Below are 18246 nucleotides of genomic sequence, written 5' to 3'. Positions count from 1 at the left end.
TTGCCAGTGAACGCAAAATTCCTCAGGGGAGCGTAAAGGTTCTAGGGGGATCGTAAAGGTTTTGCTAGCGAACGCAAAGTTTCTCAGGGGAACGTGAAGGTTCTAGGGGGAACGCAAAGGTTTTGCTAGCGAACGCAAAGTTTCTCAGGGGAACGTGAAGGTTCTAGGGGGAACGCAAAGGTTTTGCCAGTGAACGCAAAGTTTCTCAGGGGAACGTAAAGGTTTTGCTAGCAAAAGCAAAGATGTCCCTTTAGTGGACTGTTTTTCCCAGTCCACTGTGTCAGGAACATTACCCAAGTTAACCTTTAATGTCTATTATTTATGATAACTATGGTCAGACTTGAGACATGAATCTTAACCACTTTACATAACCTAGATATTGCATTCACTTCTATCAGTAACAAAACAATAACATTATCACCACAAAATTGTTCATCTGCATTCCTACAGTCTTTTAGAAAAAACACAACCCTGTTAGTCTATTATGGTAATGGATTTGAAGAATACCACAAACATTTTGTTTGTCTTAAAATATTTTTATAGTTTGGCAATATAATTTACAGTCTCACCCCTCGGTGAGGTTTGTCAGCATTTAATTCAGTCAATTCATGGTTGAATACAAACAGGCACTTCCTCAGGGCATGTTTTCTGACTTGATCAGTTCTGTAATGATCTGTATGGTCTTCTCATCTGAAGAGGATAAAAGTGTTCACAACAAAAAGACGAAAAGGTATGCGTATAAATATACTGACTGACTATGAATATAATGATTCATTCATTTAATAACCAGTTACGGTTAAAGTTACCTTCCAAATTCATTTTAGGGTTGGCCAATTTCCTCTCCAGGAGGGAGTCCATCAGCTTGCGAAGGTGTTTGAAGATCACGCCAATTCTGACTGGAGCCTGATGGGAATTGAAACAGATAACAGAGTTATCTCACATTTTGTGATGCCTCAGTGCTCCTGCCAATGAGGTGATCAATGCAAACTAAGCAGGTAACCAGCCAAGCATGGATAACCAATGAAACAGGACATGCATGCAAAACCTTTCCCTGACCTGGAAGTGGATCCATCCATCCAGAGAGATGAGCCTCTCCCTGTGTTGCACATCAATATCACCTCCAAACAGCAGCAATGATAAAGGACAGATCAACGTAGTGTCTCTTAGAAACACCTTAGAGTATTTCACCTGTAAGCAAAATGAGAAAATAGTGGTTCAAATACACAAATGATAAGGGTCAATGACATATAAGAGTGTCCATAATAATGAAAAGGAAAAGTCATTTAAAAAGTAAGGAAAAGCATCTGTTTTTATGTTGGTTTCATATGGTTTAAAAAAAAACTTTTTAAAGAAATGTTTCAGAAAACACCTTCAATTTTGTTTCCAAAATTGTTTTAAAATAAAAATGTCAAGGTAAAAGTATTTATTACACCTTTATTACCATAAATATAAATGTTTTTGAGTCGCCACACCATCTTGTTATAAAATAAGTATCTTTTTTTCCAGCATGTTGGTCACACCACATGATTTTGAGGACGTTTTTGCAAATATTAACAAGCAATTTTATTAAAATATAATATAACAATCTAATTACATAATTTTAGTAAAAATTTTTTTTAAGAAATAATAGAATATAATGCCAAAAAACATAAGGTTTTCTTTTCAAACATTTTTGTTTGTTTTTTACCTTATGATTAATGATTAATGAATTTTAATACATGTTAAAACTGAAATTAAAAACATGTCCATCATAGAAGAGGTGAATTCATGTCTACTTGTGACTATTGTACAAAAGCATGGGGTCTAAGATTTTTCTGGGGGGGAAATTGATGTTTTTATTCATTTATAATGTTACAAAAGATTAGTTTTTTCTCAAATAAATGCTTTTCTTTTTAACTTTCTATCATCAAAGAATCCTGAAAAAAATATATCTCGGTTTCCACAAAAATATGAAGCACCACAGCTGTTTTCAACATTGATAATAATAATAAATGTTTCAAATCATCGTATTAGAATGATTTCTGGAGGACCATGTGACACTGAAGACTGGAGTAATGATGCTGAAAATTTAACTTTTCATCACAGGAATAAATTACAATTTAAAGTATATTACAATAGGAAACTTCTTTTAAATTGTAATAATATTTAGCAATAATACTATTTTTACTGTATTTTTGATTAAATAAATGCAGCTTCCGTGAACATAAGAGACATCTTTCAAAAACTTACCCAAAACCTTTAAACAGTAGTGTATGAGTAACATTTTTAATGTATTTTCATTTAAATGAATAGATAGACCAAAAAAGAGCACATGATCGACCCATCTCTGTAGCACAAATTCTGCGGGCCGAATCACAAGTGTAGTATTGTGGGTTAGCGGTTTGTTCACATTAGTTAAAAAAGCAATACTAATAGTAATGCTTGCTTCACCCATAAATTCGATTGCCAAATAATAAAACGCTTCCACAGAGTTAGCCATGTACAAGAATGTAAAATGGGATGGATAAAAAAAAAACACAAAATGCCACAGGCATATATTAAAGCTAACCCCAACACACCTTTTCCTGGAAGAGCAGCCAACCGTGGGTCTGCAGGAAGCGGTTGACGGAGGAGGGGTGAACATGGGCCTTCCCCTGAGCCGTCTCAACCACACACACCACCCGATCTTGAACGTCCACAGAGGGGGTGTAGAGGATACGGCCCACGCTGTCATACAGACCCGCCGTCAGCACGGCATTGAGAACAGAGACGTCCTGCTTGGAGAGCGAGCCGAGGGCTTTGGGTTCGGCGCTGGGTCGAGAGCGAGGAGTCCGGCTGGGTTTGGAGGCTGTGAAACCGGCCTGCTCCACCATCCTAATGAGCTCCTTCTTCACATCCTGAGGAGGAAGTTCAACACTGAATAGTTAAAAGTCAGTTTAATGTATTGCCTCTAGTTATTCAAAAAACACACTCAAAATGCATACATTTAGTTGAATACACCTCACTTTCTGAAGTTATAAATTCATTCCATACATTTTTATATTTTTGTGATAGAGGCCCTGTTTACACTTGGTTTTAGTCGATCTGGTCTCTAGTAGACGAGGGAGACATACCCGTTTACACCTAGTATTTTAATCTGTCTCTTTTGTCCACTTTCAACCACTTCTGTGCTGATTTATTTGAGGGGAGGGTCTACGGGTGGGTAAATGTATGTTTTTTTTTTTTTTTTTAGATCTTTTTGATCTAATGAAATAAATAATTCTCCGTGCCCGGAGATGATGGGAAAAACATACAGAGAGCAGCAGCTTTTGTGGCCGTTCGAACACATTCGACCACATGAGAGTTTACACTACGAAAGCAATCCGGACTAATGTGTTTTCAACTACCCCTGGAAGTGGCTCAAAATGTTTTAGACCCTGTTTACACCTGTATTTAGCGTTGTCCACTTGTGATCCGATTGACCAAAACACATCTTAATGCCAACAGGGCCTTAGAGTAAAAAAAGAAAAAAAGACAAGGAGGTGGAACCATCTAGAGATTCTGAAAAAAGTCATTTTTTTTAAATATTACTAGTATTTGAAAAACGTTTTGCAACAAATGTAAAACAAAAAAAAGTGTTGTGTACCCAACATGCAGGAAGCCATTTTGTTATCATGTGACTGAAAACACAAAACAGGAAATAATAAATCACAGACAGGGACTCCTGTAAACCCTTATGGCCTCAGTTGACCAAAAAAGTGTCAACTGGACTAACTTCAGCAAACTTCATTATATTCGTGATTCAAAAATGTTGAGATTCATGATATTGTTTAAAAATAGCTTGTTCACCACAAGAGCGTGTTCAGTCTATAGGCGCGTAGTGTTTCTTTACAAAGTTACATCGCCATCTACTGGCCTGGCATGAATAATACAGCGTTTACGCAGATCCGTGTGAACGGGATCGTTGTCATCTGTACGCGAAAAACGCGAAGGAGAAAGTTTTAAATTAAATTAATTGTATATTAAATTACATTTACAGATACAAATTTAGATTTTATTAATGTATTAGTAAATGTTGAAATTAACCTTAACTAACTAATAAATGCTCATTGTTAGCTCATGTTAAATAATGCAGATAACTATTATTAACAAATGGAAAGTGTTATTGTAAAGTGTTACCGAAATATAAAAAATAACTAATAAAAATAACAAAAGCAGTTAAATTAAATATAAAAATAAAGGCTAGTTCAAAATATTAATTCATACTTAAATATCACTATTTTATAATACTAAAATATCACTGGATGGTTACACCACAGAGACATTAATCTAAAATAAACGGCAATATAAATGATGTATGAACAAAATGTACGAAACCAACAAGAATGCAAAGAATACATTTTTAAAAGCCTAACACTAGTGTTTTAAACCAGATTTTTAAATACTTCTCCTCCTCTTTATCTCGGACACACTTTTTATACCTTAAAAGAAACATTTCAAATTCTATTTTGCACACACGCGATCAACCATCGCCAGTTCTAGCAGGTCAGAGGTACATTTGTTAATTATCATGACTCTGCAAATTAATCAGCAAGTGCGTTCGTAGCTGTAAGAGGACGTCACCTCAATCGTCATGAGGGCAGTGCGATTCAGGAAGTGTCTCCTGCAGTAGGCCATTTCAGCACGCGTTCCCTCGCCCCGTGAACTCTTCCACCTGTCAATAAAACACTAACTTCATTACAACGTTTTCACTTCCTTTGTCCATGAAGTACTGTTTTGTTGAACACGAGTGATTACCCAAGGTAAGCATTGTAGATGGTCATGTGATCTGAGTTTACAACTGCTAGAGCAGCTTTGGCCAGGTTGGCCTCCTCCTTCCTGCTCATAGGAGTAGCAAACGGGGACTTCTCAGACATGGCCGCTGCAATGGTGGCCTGAAAAATAAACATTATGAATTTCTCAGTGTTGTTTTGGACCCCATTGACTTTCATTGTATGGATAAAAACAAGTAAAGCACACTAAAGTTCCACAAAAGAATAAAAGTCATACAGGTTAGGAGCAAATATGACAGAATTTTCTTTTTTTGTTTGTTTGTTAGAAATTAATAAAATGCTGAAAAAACGCTCACAATGGGTTCCAGGCAGCCAAAGATGGCACCAAAGATGAGCATTTTGCCAATCTTGACATTGACTGGAAGTGCAGCCAAGTGATGGCCGAGCGGTGTTAGGGTGTGGCTATCTTGCTGACAGGCGTTGATCTTCCTCAGAAGGCTGACAGCATTACACACGGCCTGCGACTGAGGGGCGTCGAGAGCTCGACACAGGAAATCCTCTGGAGAGCCATAATCACACTTCTATTAACACGAACAGAAAAAGGTCTCTGAGGCTTTATGCTTTCAAATGTTTGGGGTCAGTAAGACTTTTTTGAAAGACATTAATCCCTAAAATGTACGGTTTCCACAAAAAATATTAAGGAGCACAACTGTCGTCAACACTGATAATAATAAGAAAGGTTGGTAACTATTTCCATGACCCACTTTAGTAACTTTGCAACTACGTCAACTACCAGTCATTAGAGTATTAATAGACTCTCTGCTTATTATCTGCTAACACTTCATTATTAGATATTCTATTGACTGTAAGTACTGTTCCTTTGCAACTATGTGTCAACTTCTACTAACCCTAACAGTCTATTAATACTCAACTAATACTCTAATAAGAGTTAGTGGACATGAAGGTGCAACATTACGTATAGTCAACAGAATGTCTAAAGGGGAGCATCAAAATAAAGTGTAACCGAGCATCAAATCAGCATGTTCGACTGATTTCTGAAGGATCATTTGACACTGTAGACTGGAGTAATGATGCTGAAAATTCAGCTTTGATCACTGGAATAAATTACATTTCAAAATATATTATAGAAAACAGTGATTTTAGATAGTAGTAATATTTCACAATAATGTAGCTTTACCGTATTCTTGAGTAAATAAAAGCAGCCTTGGCAAGCATTAAATATGTTTTCTTTCAAAAACATTCAAATATCTTACCGAAAACAAAATTTTGAGTAGATTAAAGAGAAAAACATGGTACTTAACATAATATGAAGGCAAAGCTCCTCCAAAGGCACTCTGAGAATCTCAGGGATAGAGTAGGCAATGAAGCTCTCAAATCTGTTGTGGGAAAACAAAGAACATGAGAATGACATGTATACTATATATATATATATATATATATATATATATATATATATATATATATATATATATATATATATATATATATATATATATATATATATATATATATATATATATATATATATATATATATATATTGACAGTATATTAAATGAGATCTATTCATTTGATAATATTAGTTTTACTGTTTTGAGTCTTCCGTTTCAAGTATTGAATAATGTGAGGCTGTTTTTGCACTCTTTCAGGTTTCTGTCCACCAAATTGGACTAAATCGTCATGTACATTTACAAAATTTCCCCCCTAAAATATCATAGAAAATATGATATTGCCAACCAAAACAGGTCATTGATTCTCTGATGGAAGGTTAGTACTGTATGTGCCACAATCTTTAAAGTCACGAAAAAATTACGGTATTTATTATAAAGGATTTATCCATGTACATCATTTAAATTAATGTGCTCTCGTGATTTTTAATCAGAGTGACTTCCCCTCCCTTTTGCAGCTTATCTCTTCTCTTCTCTAATGATGTGTTTACTGGCAGGAGGGCGGGGCAATAAACTGTCACTCAAAAAAGATCCACCAATAGCAAACCACAACCATCCAATCAATTCCCTATAGACAAAATAAAGTCCCACCGTACATTTGTTCTTGTTCCAGAACTGGTTTCACTCAGATATACGTCACAATCAGGAAGAAAAGTCTATCATTGTACCTGAATTTGGGATAAAGGCGGAAACAGTAGCCCTCTCGAACACGTCCTGCCCTCCCCTGCCTCTGGAGGGCGCTGGCTTTACTCACAAACGTCTCCACCAGAGAGCTCATCTGGCTGCTTTCATGATACCTGAAACCAGAAACAGAAGACAGCCGCTAACATTCAAAACCATTCCATCATAGACAGTTAATATCAGATATTTTCTGCCCCGTCTCACCGATTTTCTTTTGTTTTTCCTGTGTCAATGACAAAGACCACATCAGGAATGGTGACGCCAGTCTCAGCGATGTTTGTGGACAGAACAATCTTAAAGAGAAATGAAGATGGTGCACACATACTATGCACTGCAGAAATAGTAATTCATAGTTTTCCGTCATGAGACCTGGAGGGCAAAACGTCCAAAGAACTGCAGCTTAAAAGAGGAAAACGTTTTGGGCACTTGTGATCCATGTGATCTATGTAATCCATGTACTGCACTATTTCAATTACTAATGCTAAAAGGTTCAATGTTTCTTTGAAGAACAATTCATGCTAACCTGCGCATTGTGTTTATATTCCGGGTTAATCTGCTTGCCTGTACGTAGTATGCATCATCAATGATGTGTATACTGAATTTGGTGTTTTAATACCAGTCTTACTACTTTAGTACTTAGGACAAACCTGGTAAAAATAATTGGCGGGAATGGAGGAAAGCCTTGTTTTGCCCTGCAGGTGGGCTGTGATGTCATGTGAAAATATAATATGCTCTTCTGACCTTTCTCACTCCAGGAGGGGGCACTGTGAATGCAGAAGACTGGTCCTGGGACGACAGTGAGGAGTGGAGGGCGACCAGCTTGTATCTATATGTTAACAAACACAACATAAACATATTACAAAATAAATAAAATAACATTTGAAAATAAATGCCATCTACAGAAATTTGTATTTAATTATATATTTCATTGTATTTAATAAATTAAGTTACTTATGGAGCATGGCCAGAATGCCTTATTTTGGAGAAAATGTAATGCAAGGTCTTTATATTAGCATATTAGAATGATTTCTGAAGGATCATGTGACACTAAAAATTATTAATGATGCTGAAAATTTTGCTTTGATCACAGGAATTAAATGACATTTTTAAATATATTAAAAAAGAAAACAGTTATTTTAAATTGTAATCATATTTCACAATATTACTGTTATTACTGTATTTTGATTAGGTGACAATAAGAGGCTTAATAAATACAATAAAATATATATATATAAAACAAATTATTCCAAACTTTTGAACGGTACACAAAACATGTTATGCCCCTTTACAAAGTCTTGATTTTGGTCTTGGGTTCTACTAGAATAGGTTTTCATGCTTGAATGTTCAAAAAACATAATTTTCCCCATATTTTACATGGTTGCAGCACCTCTCTTCTCAGTCTGCCAGTAACGCTCTGTTTAGTTCCTGTCTCTAAGAAACCCCGAATTTAGGCCGGAGTTACCTGTTCTTTGAGCTGAACCTCTTGTCGGTGGTCAGTAGATCATGCAGCTGTTGAATATGAGCCAGGCCAGGGAGGAAGACCAGAACCGCACCATCCACATCACGAAACTGAGGTGATTTATCTTAGGAAAAGAACCAGAGGTACTCCATTTATTCATAAAACCTTTAACGAGTACATTTTTACAGTCTTTAAGGAAACTGCAAGTGTTGCTTTCATTAGCAAACACTACTAATAATAAAGTATGCATTCTAATAAGGGGCATGTTCAGTCACTATAACTACTGACTGTGCATACAGTATATGTGTTGTTATCTTACCAAGGTACGCCAACAGGTCTAATATCAGATCCATATTTATCTTATTGGGATTCATGTACTGCAGGACGTGTCGTGTCCGGCTGCTGAAGTGATCCAGCTCAGGGCCCAGATCCCAGCCTGAACCAGAGTCCCTCACAATCAGCTCCTGAAGAGAATATTTGTGGGAAAGAAAAACGTGCCAAAAGTGTAAGCGCAGAAACAATACAGATCATATTTCTTATGCGTTAGCATGAAGCTGCAGTTTTACAATACATGAATTACACTTACGAATAACAGTAAAATGCTGCAAATATTTTTTTATTACACTTGAAAGGCGATTTACACCTATACATTTTTTCTTGCATATGCAAATTTTATGTACGCTTGCAATATTATGTACACTCTCACAAATCTTACCCTGCACATGCTATTCTTTACGGCATCATATTACCTTCATACTGATCTCTTTATGAACTTTTTAAAGCGTCAGAGTGTTAGTTGCGTAGACTGCGAATGGAGGGACAGAAATCTCAGATTTCATTAAAAAGATCTTCATTTGTGTTCCTAAGATGAACGAAAGTCCTACGTGTTTGAAAAGACATGAGAGTGAGTAATTAATGACAAAATTTTCATTTCTGGGTAAACTAACCCTTTAATTAATAATAAAATAAAAAAATCTGTAAAATCTTTAAAATGCCACCTACAGAAATTTGCATTTAATTCATTAATATATATTTCATTGTATGTAATAAATTAAGTTACCTGTTATGGAGCAAAGCAAGGAGAATTCTAATTTTGAAACACTATTAAGGACAAATAATATGTGAATGGGGACGCAGCATTAAACTTGGACTGATGAAATTCTTCTGCTGAAAAAAGAAAAGTGGATTTCTGTCTCACCTGGTGCTGAATAGTCTTTCCTCCTTTCTGCGCGATACTGATGCTGACCTCGTCTTCCTCCTCCACAAACTTCTGACTGTACTCCGAGTCCTGCTCCAGAACATATCCCGTCTCCTCCACGATATCCTCCAGGTGAAACACCTACAGTACCACCACAGTTTTTAGGATTTTTTTCTTATTTGGAATTTACTTCAAAATAAACAAACCATCATGTAAATATACAGTATTTGTTGATATTTATTTAGATGTATATAATCTTGCCTCCACAGGGAAGGTTCTGCCAGGTATGGTGACCACAGGACAGCGGTTGAAGTAGTTGGCAAACTTCTGACAGTCGACTGTAGCGCTCATCAGGATCAAACGCAGATCTGCACGCTTATGAACCACATCTTTCAGTATCGTGAGGAGGAAATCTGACTGTACGCTGCGCTCGTGCACCTAAAATATTGAGACATAATTTTTGGGTTACATGGTCCAGCCTTAAGTGTGGGTATATCCCCAGATGTATGCGAGCCAGACCTCGTCCACGATGATGTGAGTGAGGGAGCTGAGGAGCCGGTCCTGCTGTAGTTTGCGCAGCAGAACTCCAGTGGTGCAGTACAGCAGTCGTGTGGCGTCACCAGAGCGGTTCTCCATACGGATCTGGTATCCACACAGTGAATTCTGTAATGCAAATATTCCACAATATTGTTACTCTGCCGTCAACTACCCGTACGACACCTTTACTGGAGTTCTTTGGACTTATTTTGCAAGTGTCAAGTTCTTAGATATGGCTTTGAAAACCTTTTAGACGATTTTTAGGAAAAGTATTCATTTAAATCATGTGGTGTTTCCTTACACTTTGAATACATGTAAGTGCATCTTAATCAAGTTGAAAAAAAAATAAAAATAATAATAATAATAATAATAATAATAATATTATATATATATATATATATATATATATTTATAAAATGTATGCGCGCACCACATGATGACATCTTACAAAAAAAAAAAAGTCAAATTAACTGATATTTTTAGAGAAAAATTGACCTTGACAAACAGTCATGAGGGGTCCTTCTCTGTGATATTTCCGGTTTTATGTCATTGTTTTTTTTGTTGGTTGCACCACATGACTCAATTTGACGGACAAACGTTTTATACATTTTACATTTGTATAAAGTTTTTTTTTTTTTTTTTAAATGTAATGATTTGTTTAAAAATATGTTTTTGGGGAGTGGCTTAACATGTCATTTTCTCTTTTCTTCCTGTTGGTTGCACTACAAGATATTTATTTGGTGGACAAATGTTTTTCACACATAAATTTTATAAATTTTAAGTGGTTTTAAGTGGTAAAATAATACGAAGAAACAATAAAAAATAATTAATAATTAAAAAAATAAAATACTAAAAGTTTTATTTTCAAGAATTTAACTCTCACCACACCCTAAAAAAAATATCAAAATTAATTTTAATTCACAAATAAAAAACATGCAAATCATAAAAGAGTTGTATTCATTTTAAATATATTTCTGAATTAATTAAAAAAAATTAGCATTGCCATTGACACATTTAATAAAAGTATACTTATGTACTTATTAATTTGTGTCAATATTTATATTATTAATACTTATCAAAATATTTCTATAACAGTTATTATATATAGAAGGTATATAACATATACTTCATATATATTATTTTCACCTGAGGGACAATAAGTAAAACTACTTATTGCTGAGCCTTAAAAGGCAGTAGCTCAAGGACTGTCTCTTGTGTTGTTTGAACCTACAACTTTTAAGGTGACTGGCCCAAATGTTTGATTCCGATCACATACCACCTGACTTATTAGAGATGAAAAACATTAAAAGCAAGCTATTTCCACATACACAGTTTTATAAAGCATCTTCCAGAGATCTAACCTTGCCTCCCGGGCCGTCCTCACTCCCCAGCTCCTGCGACACCCTGCTGGCCAGACTCGTGGCTGAAATCCTTCTGGGTTGCGTCACCACCACATTGCACGGCTGCGCGGCCTCCCCAGCGGCCAGGAGCTCCTCCAGGATGAATTGAGGAATCTGTGTGCTCTTCCCGCTTCCCGTCTCCCCAGCGATCACCAGCACGCGGTGGCGCCGGAGAGCCTCTAGCACCTTCTCACGGTGCTGGAAAACAGGCAGCTGCTCCCTCTCAGCCAGAAGCCTGTGCGCCACAGGAGAGCCTCGCAGTTTGAGGAACAGCCTGCGAGACGCCTCCTCCGCCATCAGGCCTCCTCCGTGCTGAGGCTCGTGGTCCTCCTGCACGTCCAGGTTCTCCCAGGAGTCTTCCGGTTCAGCGTCCTGGACACTTTCCTGGGGCTTGGACTGCAGTTGGAGGGCCTGCTGCTGTTTGAGGCGAGTGAGCAGGCGTGCGATGAACTGGTCACGTGGTTTGTTGATGGCGGAGAGGGTTTGCTCCTCCTCTTTTTGCTCGTCATCTCGCCACTCAAGCCACACGTCGCGGTAGGTGGGCGGCAGCAGCTGATGCACAGACTAATGGAGATCAAAGATGAAATTAATGAAATACATAAAGCAAGCATGTATCTCCCTAATATGTGAACTGTTTTGAAACTCACCTGTCCTTTGACTAGTTTATAAAGGGCAAGCGTGGCTCCTAAGTGATGGGCTTGCATGCCGTCTTCAGTCAGGATAGTGGGACACACCTCCAAAACGTCATTAGGCCTATGAATGCGCACTCTGACATCAAGGACAAATAACCAGACAGTCAAATATGCATTCAGTACACAGTCAGAGTCAAAGATGCAATTTTAACACAACATACTTGCATTTCCAATATCTCCCGACTGCAATTTTGTCGAAGGATGGTGGAGGGCTCTTCGGGAGGTTTTTCCTGCACCAATCAATCAAAAACTGTTTAGGAGACTTGCCAGTCCAGCTCCTGGAGGTGTAGTCAAAGTTTCGGATGTCTTTGGGCTCCTTCTGCTTTATCTCCGCTAGAGCATCAACAATGATCAGACAAAAAATAATAATTAGTATTAATAAAAATAATGCAAAAAAAGACATATATCTGGACATTAAAGACATTAATATATGAACCTAGGCATTACCGAATCATAAGCACAAGCATTGAATAAAATAAATGTAAAAATAATAATAATTTTTAGCATAGCATAAAACAAAACAACAAAATAAGACAACAGCATGAAGTTAAAATAAAATGTTTTGTTAAAAAAAAAAGATTACAAAATTACATTATGACATAGCATAAAACAAAACAATAAAATACCAGCATTAATTTAAAATAAAAGATACATTTATAGATAATAGCATAATAAACATAAAATGACAAAATAATGTAAAACAACAAAAATTAAACAAGAAAGAAAACAATTAAACAGCATAAAATAAAATAAAAAAATAAACAGCATATGAGCATACAATAATAAACAGAAATAGCAACAATATAAAATAACAAAATAAAATAAATTAAAATATAAATAACAAAAACATAGAACAGCATGAAATAAAATATCACAAAATAAACTGAATAAAGCAATAGCATAAATGAAAAATAAAAAGATGAAAATGTAAAATAAACATGACAAATATAATAAAATAAATAACAATAAAACAACATAACATAAAACAAAAATCATGTAAAATAACGAAATACCATAAACAAAAACATAAAATAACAACATAGCATAAAATAAAATGATACAGACTAAACAAAAACAAAACAAAAAACACCACAAGACAAAAATAAAACTATTGAACTAAATAAATATACATTAAAAAATGTATTACTCTTACTTTTTTCTGCTGGTGGTGCGTCTGCTTGCTCAAAGAGGCTGAAGTTGAGTTCCTCCTTTCCATCAGTGAGCGTAACTGGCTTCTTTTCCTCTTTAGGAGTGTCTTTAACCTTGATAGCTGAATTAAACATTGGATGACACTCCAAAGACTTCATTTCTGTAATGCAAACAAACACTATTGAGAAACAAATTCATAGTAACCCTTCCTCACTGTGGCGAGGGGGGCGTGGTTTCGCGAAGTCTGTAGCGGGAGAGAAAGGAGGGGGCCGAGCGGTGAGTAAGTAGGTCAAGTGCAGATGATGAACACCTGTGTCTGATTGCAGTAATTGGCGTGGAGAGACCGCATATAACCGGGGAGAGCGAGAGAGAGAAGAGAGAGCTTTGGACTGGGACCTCACAAGGACGCTGATGTGGACTGAGAGAATTGAATGCTGAGTTTATTGTTGTTTGAGAAGCTGTGTGTTTTTAAACCACGGTGAAGGCGCTTTGTGCGCACCCTTTTGTTTATTTGAAACTGAGAAATAAAGTGAGTGTCCCAGTCAGCCGACCCCTGTCTTCTTCCTTCCTACACCATCACAGCAACGAACCTTATTACACTCACATTCTAGACAATTAACAAATACCCTAAAGTAGCGAACACTGCCGGCACAGAGACCTTGCTGGATGACTCTGATGCGATCTTGTGCGGTCCTCTGCCCTGCTTTGTCCTTCTTGGCTTTCGATCCTGTGGCCATGTCCTTGGCATCATACAGCTGAGCGCTCAGAAGCAGGTATCTGTCATTCTGCAGGAAGAGCATGGGATTTTATGGGAAGCTGCAGGCATAATACTGGCATATTATAGAAACTATACTCAGTAAAACTCACAGGATCAAACTTCTCCTCCAACTCTGGGTTATAAACACTTGTGTCTGTGTTTTCATCTTCTTCGCTGCTCTGATCTTCAGATTGTTCAGCATAGCGCAGGATCCACTCCTTCATACTGCCACCACCCTCTTTTACAGGACTCTGACATCAAATAAAATGTTTTTGAACTTTTTCTCTCAAAAGATTAAAGTGCCCCATTATGCTTTTTCAGATATTACGTTTCATGTAGTGTGGAATATACTGTAGCTGTTTGTGAATGTAAAATGTCAGCACAGTTTCAACGATCAAAGTGAATGATAAATAGCCTAGAAATCTAGATGCACCCTAGCGGCAGCAAATTGTATTTTGCAGCCAGTGTCGTCTAGCAACTTGTCATCTAGTTGGCTTGCGAGCAGGAAAAAACAAACTTTAGTCATGCCAATCATATTGTGTATAGAGTCGGTGGGCGGGCTTAACATAATGACGGCAGAGTTGACGGTTCCCTGCTACTGAAAACAAAGAAGATGGCGGCTGCTGCTGCTGACGAACAGTGGCCTTTCGAATCGGCTTTGGCTGCGACTCTGGAGGACTTGGAGTTAAGCTTTTCTTTGAGAAAAGAGCAAAGAACGGCACTGAAGTCATTCTTAAAAAAGGAAGATGTGTTCGTAGTTTTGCCAACCAGATACAGCAAAAGTCTAATCCATCAACTAGCTCCGCTGGTGGGAAAACGCTCTGGTTGGTTGAAGCGCTATCCTATTGCGAATTTGAAAGACAACCGTTTATCCCGCCCCTCGGATTGAGCCGTGCCAATGGTGTGTTTCCAGAGTAGACCAATCACAACAGACTAGGGGTTTAGAGAGACCAAATACTTTATCGAATCGTTTCAGACACTGTGAGAAAAGAGCTGGTGCTGCAATGTATATTATGAGAAAATTAAAGTGCTTTTTTGACCATGGATGCATGTAAACCTATTGTAGGAGACCTTAAAAAATTAGGAACCTTCAAAATAGCATAATAGGGGAACTTTTAAAAGAAAAAAGTGATTCATCATAAAATGACACTTTAACACACCTTTGCCTTAGGTTTCTCCTCCTCTTTGGGGGCTTCTTTCGTCACCGGCTGCTTCTTGTCCTCTTTAGGAGGCTGGTACTTAGGACGACTCTTCTGTTTCTCATCTTGCATCTTTTGGCTGAAACCCTCCGGCAGCTCATCTTTATTCACAGAAAAGCAAAACAAGGGTTTAGGTTTGAGGAGCAGAAAATGGGTTTATGAAGTTTATGACTGCAATCTGAAGCTTTTACCATCTCTGAGATTCAGACAGAGCCAGTCGAGCGCCGAGTGCAGATCTCCTCCATACAGCACGCTGCTCTTCATGGCCTCCTCGATGTGCTCCGTCTTAAACTGGAACTTCTGCAAGGCTGTGTACAAATCCTGACACACAATATATGATAGATGATGTTCTCTTAAAATTCTCAGATAATAAATAATATTCGTTATTTTTTACAATTAAAAGAAAAGAAAAAAAGGGAAAGAAATACCAGCAACTTCTTGGAGGTGATTCTTCCAGATATTGGTCCTTTATCAGCATTTTCTTGCCTGTAATCATTGATCAACTTGATCACCTTCTTTTCCAGTTCTGGATGGATAACAACCTACGAGACATGCAAAAAAAAAAACAGATATTAATATTGATAATACTACTAACAGACATTGATGTGTACAATAACTTTCAAAAGTTTTGATTGAAGTTTTGATTTTTTTATGCATATGCACACCCAAAGCAGCATATATTTGATCAGAAATACAGTAAAAACAGTAATATTATGAAATATTATTACAGCTTAAAACCACTGTTCTCTATAATGCATTTTAAACTGTAATTTATTCCTGTGATCAAAGCTGAATTTTCAGCATCATTACTCCAGTCTTCAGTGTCACATGATCCTTCAGAAATCATTCTATTTCTAATATGATGATTTGATGCTCAAGACACATTTATGATTATTATCAATGTTGAAAACAGTTGTGCTGCTTCATAATTTTGTGGAAACTGTGATATATATATATATTTTTTTTCAGGATTCTTTGATAAATAGAAAGTTCAAAAGAACAGCATTTTTTTAATAATAATAAAAAAAAAAAAAACGTCTTTCTATGCTTTTATGATCAATTTAAAGCATCCTTTCTGAAATATATAACTGACCTGAACTTTTGAAAGTGACTTTATGTGTTCAAATGTATTAATCTGTCTGCAGAAGTTATGTATGCAGGTCAGTTGTGTTACATAACAACTGTTATTTTTAGACTGGATAGGTTTTCAGTTATGAACGTATAAACATGAACTATATGAATGTGAGACATACCTTCAGGATAGATTTATCAGCCACACCGCTTGTGTCCGTCTGTGCATTAGTGTTAAGACCATATGTTTTGGGAGCTACAAGAAAAGAAATAACCATTTGCAGACAACTGTCAAGATTGTACTGGCTCTGAACATCACGTGAATCAGTGAAACAATGCAACACTTGCTGTATAATAACTCTCATTGATTATTACACTACACAGTGCCATCTGCATTCAAATAGGTAGAAATGTCATAAAAATGTTGATTCATATATTGTCATATAATTACATAATGCTTGTGAATGTCTAATGCATCAAACTCCTCACACATTAGAAGCAATGCAGCTTTTAAAAGGACGTCTGACCTCTGGGTTTGTTTTCCTTCGAGGCTGATTTCTCATGGTTTGGTCTCTGTTGGTGTTTTTTGCCCGTGGGTTCAGATGCTGCACTGGTCGCGTTCACAGCAACCGGCTGCACACACACACTCGTGGGAGCCGCTGCCGACTTCTTCTTCTTCCCACCCATCGCGAAAATAATCAGTTCAAGTGTCTGTTACGGATCAGTACACAAAACGATCAACATTTCTATAAACATACATTTTATAGCTGGAAAATGCTAAAGAAGACTGTGCTGACACATCCAGCTTAAGCCAACTCTATGAGAGTCTGTGAAGGCTGACACTACAGAAGCTTCTTTCAAATTAAAAGTTCAGCGGAAACCTTTATTTACTAAATGTGTATTTATATAGGGCCTCCACAATTCCTGAGAGAGAGAGAAAAACAGGACAAAACACTTAATTTAAAAGGACATTGGAATTAACATGTTCAAAGTTGCAGAGGCATTTGTTGCAGTCTATCAAAACCTATTAAAATCTCTTTAAAAGTTGTAGTCACTAAATAAAAGTAATTAAATACCAAACTCAAATCACGGCAAATTCGCTTTTTTAAATTACAATGTATTTTGGAATTTGTTATTGTGATTTTTTTAGAGAGAAATTTTGTTTGACTGTGTATTTTCGTTGCTCACTTCACACGTCCGACGCGGCGCATGTCATTTCCGGCACGAGGTCTGTGTGGGATTTGTGTCTGTAGGGTTTGAAGTCATGGCGGACGCCTTTGGAGACGATTTGTTCAGCGTGTTTGATGAAGAACAGGCCGGTTCCAGCAAAAAAGCAACTCCAAAGTCCGTCGCTCAGTCAGGGTATGAAAACGTTGGCGATATATGTTTGTTTTGCAGGACTAATCAATAGATATTGTAGTATTTGTCTGGTCTTACTGAACACATGTGACGAGTCATTGATAGAAACTTAAAATACCCAGTCTATCTGACTGTCTCCCTGTACACACAATACACTCCCTATGCTACACTATAGCAACCATCCCTAGATTATAGACTACTTGAAAATGCTTTAGCAGTAGCGTTACCCTGGAGACCGGCAAGAATATCCTACCAGCCACTTTATCTTAGTTTAATAATCTGTACAGATGCACTAGATGACTGTTGAGTGAATCCTTGTTGTCTTAACATCTAATAGGAAGACGCTCAATAAAGCCGATAAACCGCAGGGCGATTCAGCAGCGGTCCGCAAAAGAGATGAAGAAAATGACGGTCCAGACGAGGTGGTGCTTGGGAAAAGACAAAAGCTGGAAACGGTGTCAGCTGAGGAGATCAAGTAAGATTGGTGTACTTGATGTACTGTTTGTGTACTACGTCTGAAATACTTCATAAGGCCTCTTCACACTT

The 18246-nt window shown here is 37.0% G+C and overlaps 2 protein-coding genes across 3 annotated transcripts in view; one reads left to right on the top strand and one right to left on the bottom strand.

Moving 5' to 3' along the window:
- Window positions 1-523: 523 nt before the first annotated feature.
- Window positions 524-18114, bottom strand: dhx29 (DEAH (Asp-Glu-Ala-His) box polypeptide 29). Its single transcript, XM_081353793.1, has 28 exons — window positions 17530-18114; window positions 16869-17052; window positions 16524-16597; window positions 15699-15812; window positions 15462-15591; window positions 15232-15371; window positions 14182-14322; window positions 13973-14099; window positions 13319-13474; window positions 12327-12498; window positions 12121-12241; window positions 11435-12037; window positions 10056-10199; window positions 9798-9974; window positions 9537-9677; window positions 8658-8802; window positions 8342-8462; window positions 7621-7705; window positions 7084-7172; window positions 6867-6995; window positions 6053-6127; window positions 5087-5312; window positions 4756-4892; window positions 4582-4672; window positions 2559-2876; window positions 1057-1188; window positions 807-903; window positions 524-690 (listed from the first exon to the last, which is right to left on the bottom strand). The coding sequence occupies exons 2-28, from the start codon at window positions 17026-17028 to the stop codon at window positions 635-637; spliced, it is 4101 nt and encodes a 1366-aa protein (XP_081209919.1). The 5' UTR covers window positions 17029-17052; window positions 17530-18114; the 3' UTR covers window positions 524-634.
- The window catches only part of mtrex (Mtr4 exosome RNA helicase), a 39567-nt gene continuing 38870 nt past the window's right edge, over window positions 17550-18246 (top strand). For both annotated transcript variants that reach the window (XM_081353794.1, XM_081353795.1), the window contains exons 1-2: window positions 17550-17703; window positions 18038-18175. In XM_081353794.1, coding sequence (XP_081209920.1) covers window positions 17606-17703; window positions 18038-18175 — 236 coding nt within the window. In that variant the 5' untranslated portion in view covers window positions 17550-17605. The remainder of the gene's footprint in view (window positions 17704-18037; window positions 18176-18246) is intronic.

This window comes from Scardinius erythrophthalmus (assembly GCF_964197995.2).
Source record: "Scardinius erythrophthalmus genome assembly, chromosome: 23".
NCBI lineage: Eukaryota > Metazoa > Chordata > Actinopteri > Cypriniformes > Leuciscidae > Scardinius > Scardinius erythrophthalmus.
Note: the sequence above shows the minus strand (reverse complement) of the source record. Positions and strands in the feature narration are given on the sequence as shown.

Coding starts and splice junctions, on each gene's coding strand:
- dhx29 (XM_081353793.1), bottom strand. CDS start 17,028: ATGGGTGGGAAGAAGAAGAAGTCGGCAGCGGCTCCCACGAGTGTGTGT. Junction 12,242..12,326: donor GGGAGATATTGGAAATGCAA/GTATGTTGTGTT, acceptor CCTTGATGTCAG/AGTGCGCATTCATAGGCCTA. Junction 12,038..12,120: donor ATAAACTAGTCAAAGGACAG/GTGAGTTTCAAA, acceptor GATCTCCATTAG/TCTGTGCATCAGCTGCTGCC.